This window comes from Halyomorpha halys, unplaced genomic scaffold (genome assembly GCF_000696795.3).
Source record: "Halyomorpha halys isolate HHAL.00 unplaced genomic scaffold, Hhal_1.1 Scaffold2091.1, whole genome shotgun sequence".
Lineage (NCBI taxonomy): Eukaryota > Metazoa > Arthropoda > Insecta > Hemiptera > Pentatomidae > Halyomorpha > Halyomorpha halys.
This window is the reverse complement of record NW_027105408.1, coordinates 243,205-250,871: the sequence shown is the minus strand read 5'-3', so window position 1 is coordinate 250,871 and position 7,667 is coordinate 243,205. Positions and strand designations below refer to the sequence as shown.

Below are 7,667 nucleotides of genomic sequence, written 5' to 3'. Positions count from 1 at the left end.
ATAGAATCTGTTTAATACGTTGTATGTTGGTCTGGTGGTATTGAGGGTCAGAAAGAGGGGCGAAACGTTGGCTCATTAAAATAGTATATTTCTACTATTTGATTTTTTTTTTTTACCGCACCCGGACCATATTCCTTTCATCTTTACACACGGTCAATCAATAATCTTCCAGTTCCAAAAAAAAAAAAAACAAGCATTGAAATCGGACTATTATTAGAAAAGATACTTGTTTAACTTTTCAATCATGTTTTTTTATTCTAGAATTTTGGAAGGTTCTATTTTTTTTTTTTTTTTTATTTTTATAACTTGAAAGCTACATATCCCCGACCTTTCTAGAATCTCATTGCTTTTTGAGGTTTTCATTTGACCTATATTATTAATGAGACTAGAATCATTTTTTGTATTACAATTTTACGGAAACTAGTGATGGGGGTGAGTTGACAGGATATTCCTCATTCCTAATACTGAATCCAGGATTTTACCATGAACAATTATGCGTCCCATGTATATTCCTCTCTAGGAATACATTTTCCTATTGGAATTATACAAAACATGGTATATTGAATAGCATTTTAATGAACTAAAAATTAAATAAAACAGTAATGACAACTGACCCCACAAATGGAATAAAAAAATCAACATATATTTTTGATTTTGTCAATACTTTTTTTTTTTCATCTTTCATCATAAACATGGGGCACAGCATTCCTCTATATCTCTATTATAGATTGATAAACCCCTAGGTTTTGTAGTCAAATGAAAAAATTATCAATAAAACTTATAGAACATAATAAAAAAAATCTATTATGTTCCTTTTCGCATATGTTTGTTTAATTTATGTTACCTAATCATAATAATAATCTATATGTAAATGTGGAATATATTATACTCCATTGATATCAAACTTTCAATTGTGCTCATTTAATCTATATTCATCCTCCAATCTAGTAATAATGAAGCGTTGCCTGGTTTGCTAGTATGAGATATGAAAAATAGGTTCCTATTCTTTTCAGGAAAATTTTTCATGCAATTTTTATTTTTAATACCTATAAAATTCATTTAATGACTAACTTCATTATTTTTTACTGAATTTATGGTAATATGTTGGTAGTATTTATCAATATAAATGGAGCTAATCTTGAACTATAGTTGTGAATCAAATATTTTTGTTTGGCTTTCCTAAAATTTGTTTTATTCAGGTGCTGATGGAAATCTTCGTGATTGGAGTGGAAAGAAACCAAGGCAGTACCAGACTCATAAAGGAACTTCTGTGTCTGCTGATACGTTCCGAAGTGAGTCTAAAACAAAGCGCAAGGGTTTGGCTAGGACCAAGACTACACTACCTCGTCCTAAGAAAAAAAGAAATGGATCTTTCCTTAGCTTAAATTTTGTAACACACTTGTAGATTCTTCTGTGCTTATTGTCATTTTATTCTATTTCCACTTTTTATTCAAGCTGCTTTTTTTTTTTCTTTTTTACACACAAGCAAAAGGTGTAAAAGGCATGCTATAGTTGCTACGTAGTTGATTCAATTAGAAAGCTTTTATTTATTTAATTTTTTTTTCATTTCAAGTATGATAGCACTTATAATATACTATTTTCTAGGATATCTGGCAATGAAAGAGGGGCAAGTAATATCTTTACCTTTGTACTCTGACCAAATAATTGTATCAATCTAATTTAATTTGATTGGTTTGATTGAACCTTACCACATTTTCTAATTTATTAATTATTTTGCATGTTTTTTTTTCTTTCTTTAGTCATTGCATGGTTGTACTTATCTGAAATAAAATTAATGATAACTGTGAGTAGAATTTTATTTTTCAATATTTGTGTCTCCTTATTATGCACCTAATTTTCCTTTATTTAACTTCTCTTTGAATAATTGCATGGTATTAGTAGCACTGTAGATAGTAATGAGGTAGCACATAAATTTAAAATATGCTTATTGGTACAAATTACATATTTTGCATATTTGATTTTTTTTTTTTTTTTACTTTTTATTTTACTATAAATATTTATGAAACTGTGTTTCAACATTTTAGACTTTCTTTGAGTGAGATTAAAAATAACTTATTGTTAATTCTATACGTTTGCCTTTTTTTATGTGTGTGAACAGGATAACTTATTTTTAACTTCTACAAATAATAGCAAAAAATTTATTTAACGAACACTTATTTGGTAATAAGTGTTTGTTAAATAAAAATTTTAATGTTGCACCATTATTGTCCAACTGTTATTGTAACAAATAATTTACAATAACACTTAATTTACTTCAAGTATTAGAAGATGGTCAGGGTTGCGGTCAAAAAAAGAACAAACAGTTTAAAACTATTTTATTTTATTAAAATAGTTTTAAACTATTTGTTCGTTTTTTGACCGCTACCCTGACCATCTTCTTATATTTAAATCTTTATGGTCATCTATATATACATATACTTAATTTACTTCATTCTAATAAATACTGACTTTAAGGGAGGTTAAACTTAAAATAATAAATAGTAAGCCCATACTTGGGAAATGAAAAAACAAATTATAGCTATTGATTTTTTATCTCATTGTAAAAAGGGTAATTCATTCATAACATAAACATTATTATTTTCTTCTATATGGTGTTCCTTGAGGTAGAATTTCTATTTACACTGCTGGCATAGCTCAACAACTTTTCACAGTCATCTATAACTTTTGCCATATCAAAAATTTCCTTTCTACTTACCTCCCATTATATCATGCAAATTTTTTTTTAAATGAAAAGATAAAATCTCTAGCCATATTTTTATTTTATTTATTATTTATAAACAAGATCTAATCAGAATGAATCTATGGCGTAGCGTTTTTGTCAGCTGCCCAGTGAATAAGAAACTTTTTGCCACCCCCTTATTTAGGCATTTCAATCTTAAAGATTAAAATATAACAATAATAAATTCTTTATTTATTCTGGGGACATGTCTTCTTATAATAACAATATAAACAATAGTAAGAGAGTTTTAGATTATCAAATAAAAGTATAAAATAATTAATGCATTGAAAACATAAAATTAAAAGTTTCTTTAAACAAAAATAAGGATAATAAACTTATAATATCAATAACTTATAAGGAAAATATTTAAGAGGGTAGTATTTTAATTTAATTGGAACTGAGTGGATTGGAAATGATGAAATAAGCAGATTTGAAGTTGGTAACTAATGGGTATAGGAGGAGTACAAGGGTACTGGTGTAACTGTTAGAAATAGGAATAGAAGTCTATAGGGAAGAGGATCTGATAAGGGAGGGTCTGTCAAATGCTGCTATTCGGTAGATTTTAAGACCGGGAACAGGTATTGCAGGAATTAACACAGGAGAGGATCAGAATACAAGATCTGAAATGTATGATAGACGAGGGAATTGGATAACTTGGTAAAGGAAGGATGCAAGGAAATACGCCAATGGGAAGGTTAAAGCCACTTCAACGCCTCATAAAAACGGGAAATGGAGGTGTCCCTGGGGATCCCAAAGATGTATCGTACAACACTATTTATTAATCGTTTTAGTTTTAGCTTTAGATCCCCAGTAACACCCCCATATACCCCATGACCATCATGAGTGAGTGAATACCTCATTTTCTTGTGTACTTTTATTTATTTTTCTAATTTTTAATAATTAATGATACATAATGATAAGTAACAAGATTTGTTGAAGGGTAAATTCTTTATTAATCGTTTTAGTTTTGGCTCTAGATCCCCAGTAACACCCCCATATACCCCATGACCATCATGAGTGAGTGAATACCTCATTTTCTTGTGTACTTTTATTTATTTTTCTAATGTTTAATAATTAATGATACATAATGATAAGTAACAAGATTTGTTGAAGGGTAAATTCTTTATTATTACTGACTCTCAATACTTAAGTAATTCCAAATTTGCGATAAAAGGATAATTGACAAAGTCTAATACAATAGAAGAAAATTTCCAATTTAAGTTTGATTTCTTCTTTTGTGAAAACTTATATTTTAATATAAGTCTTCTACTTGTTTTTTATTAATATCTAATCAATGAAAAATAACCTATTATAATTGTTTACTAATTGTATTTATTATGTTTACAGAAATCAAAGCAAGAAAAAAACATGCAGGTAAGAGTTTTCTTTCTCCTTAGTTTAGTAACTCCCAGCAGTCATGTGTAATTTTTGTTTATTGCTTTATTATAATATACTGTGTCATTATGATGTGATTAACCAATGAATTACAATAGTAGATAATCAGAAAATTATAGATTATATTATAGATAGTATTTCCGTAAGATTAATTGGAAAAGTGAGCTATTTTTTGTATTCTAGTTACTAAAAACAACTAATGTGCTGGAAAGGTACTTTTACAGGTTTTATATTTTACAGCCACCTCATATTGTTATTTTTTAAAATAAATTCCAAGATGACGCTAGTGAAAGTAACAATTCTATAAACTCTAACAACAGAGGAAGTATTCACCATACCAGAAGTGATGATATTTAAAATAGTATTGAACTTACAAAAATAAATTTAAAAAATTTTCAGATTTATGTAAGCCTTAGGTAGGCAGCAAATAAAGTTTAAGCCCAGAAATGAGGTAGTTGTCTGAGAGAACAAGTTTAGGACTCAATAATATAACGAAAACGGGATGTTGACCTCTGTTTGTGACATTTAAAGAGGCAAAACTTCGGCAGGTGTAATAAACTATTGAGGAATAAAATGTTTGATAAAAACAACTTATTGTTTCCTAGCTGCTAGAGGATTTGAGATGCATGTTTTATTCTCCAAAAAAGAAAGTAAAGTCTGGGCACCTGCTAAAACTAGTAATTTATCTGTGATGTTTGTCATTTATTAAGTTTTAAGCACTATTTTACAATGTACTTATAATATTAAGCACTAGGCCCTGGACAGTCACCCTTTTCTCTCTCCATTTTGGTATAATCTTCAATAAATCTATGATATACAGTCAAAAATAAATATTGCCTTATTTGGGCAAATAGGATTCATAATTTTTTCTTATGACTCTTCTGCTTCATTTCTAGTATGTTTAGCTAAATTTTAAGGCGAATAAGAAGAATATTCTTCTTACAATTTTGGGTTATACAAATAGAGGTACCATTAACCTAAGTATATGTCTATTTAATCGGTATAATTTACGTACTAACACAAAAAAGAAGATGTCTTCAAAATAGGCTTTATAATTATTATTATTTTTAATTATAGATACTAAGAAGCCTAATATTAATAGACAACATTATTTTAATTTCCTTTGAAATATTTGTCTTGGAAAAATGTTAATTAAGTATTGTTTGAATGTAAAAATAATGTTAATAATAAATAAGGTCAAAAGAATGTAGAAGAATGAATTTTTCTCTAAATGAATAATAAATCACATTTGTGCAGTTCCATGTTGGAAACATACTAGAACTGATAGGTGAAAATAATTCAACTATAATATAAAATTTATATTTTTTTAAAATATGGACATCATGAGTACAAGTTTTTTTTTCAATGTACAGTAAAAAATGAGATGTCATAAATGTTTAATTTACTTATTTTTCATTTGTTACTTGAATAATTTATTCATACTATCTGAATCATTGTTGAATCTAATCTAATTGAATAATGTTATGATATAGTCTTCACTTTATATGTACTTACTTTAACTACAATGTATCAGTAAGTAAAGTAAAATATTTCAAGGGCAATTGAGTTGTCGAAAACCAATGTAGACCAGCCTCTCCAACAGTGATTTTGAGATAAACCATTTTGATGATTTTAATATAATTTTGGTCAAACTGCTTTTGACCAGTTTTGGTAGTAAATAGTTACATTTCAGTTAGCATATACATATCATTACATTGTAGTTAGCAGTGACCGACTGGATCAAATTACTTGACTCACTCTTTCACTGCTGACTTTAAATTAAAGACATTAGTCCAATATATTGAACTAGCTTCTCCTGAATGATAATCATAAGGATCATGAGTAATCATTTATAACCTGACGCTTGTTTAATGTATATTATATTCTGAAAATGTAAGATATCTATAGTTTTCTCTTTCATGTAATATTAAATAATTACTATGTAGTAATGAGTCACTTTGTTTTTATAGAGAAAGACCTTGGTTTCTTGAGGATTGGTTCTCTCAACGTGAGAGTGAAGAGGACGACTGAAGCCTTTAGTAATTTCTTAGGTGTTGGAAGCAACGATAAAATTCATAAGCATTGGGGTTCAGCAGATAATTTACCACAGGTATATTTAAACTTTTCCTTTTTTTATACAAATATTTCTTTTTTAAGAAGTAATGAAACAGAATTCTGTTAGATTATGCATGCTGTTAGAGGATACATTTATTGACATAAATCAGACATATGGTATACAAATATTTTGATACAGTACCCTTGTTGACCGAGCATGAACAGCTCTCTAATGCTCAAAAGTTACCAGTTAATTTCTAGTCTGATTGGTTTAACTATTATAGAGTGGATCCATGCAATTAATTCAGACTTTTTTTTATTCTGATTAAAATTGTTTGATGATGTTTAGGATATCCTGCCATTGTAAGATTACATGAGGTTATTTAATCTAATAAGCAACAAATTTGATACTATCTATGTAAAAGCTATTATTGAATGGGAAATCATTTACATTGATATATAGTGCTATATTATTTAAATACTTAGTTATATTTGTATATTCCAAATTGTCGTAAACTACTACTAACATATGATAGCTATGAAGAATTATTATTACCCAACACTTCTATACACCAGCTATATTCTTAGGAAACTAGTCCATTAGACCTTCTCACTTTCAAGAGAACTTCAGCCACAGTATCATTTTTGATTTTGAACAACTTTATTTTCTCAATTAAGACTATTTTGTTAGATTTGGTTTCCAGTTTCAGTTGAAAAAGCATCATCTAATTTTATAGATATGGAAAATTTAAGCTAATTAGAACAATAGCTGACATATTTTAGTTTTCCAATCAAAAGAAAAATTAGTAGGATTTTGCATTTATCTAAGTACTGAAAAACATAAATAGGTATTTATGCTTTGAATAATATTTTGCGAAAATATTAAGTGGTGCTGATACATTTTCACATTCTAATATTCAATTTGTGAACATAACCGATTGAAGAAATGTATTTATAATTTTATCAAGCAATGCTGTATGCCATAATGAGTTGGTAAAATTAAGTAATTTTTTAGCTTTTACAAACCAAATTAGAATAAATACTATCATTTCTAAGAAACGTATTGTTATAAAAAGGTATGATGTATGATGAAGATAATATAAAATCACAATTGAGATGTAGTTTTAAAAATAGATATATCATAAAATAGTTACATTATAAAATAAATGTAGTTTTTATTTTTTCATAAACTCATACAAGCCAACTTGGAAGGGGAAGTCATATAAATAGAATAGGGATTATTACATAACATACTTTTTTTTCATTTAACTTTTTAGCCCTTCAAAATAGAAAAGTTGGCTCACATAAAATATTTGAATTACTATTTCATTTTTTTTTTTTTTACGCACCTAGACTATCTTCCTTTTATATATTACTTAGAGTTAATCAACAGTCTTCCAAGAAAATAACATGTATGAAGTGAGACATGTTAATAATGAAATAGATACAGAATCATTTTTTGTATATATTTATTTCG

The 7,667-nt window shown here is 27.7% G+C and overlaps 1 protein-coding gene across 1 annotated transcript in view; it reads left to right on the top strand.

Moving 5' to 3' along the window:
- Positions 1-7,667, top strand: part of LOC106691125 (uncharacterized) — a 17,365-nt gene that overhangs the window by 5,243 nt on the left and 4,455 nt on the right. Inside the window, exons 2-4 of the mRNA XM_014436790.2 lie at positions 1,200-1,292; positions 4,088-4,114; positions 6,106-6,245. Coding sequence (XP_014292276.1) covers positions 1,200-1,292; positions 4,088-4,114; positions 6,106-6,245 — 260 coding nt within the window. The remainder of the gene's footprint in view (positions 1-1,199; positions 1,293-4,087; positions 4,115-6,105; positions 6,246-7,667) is intronic.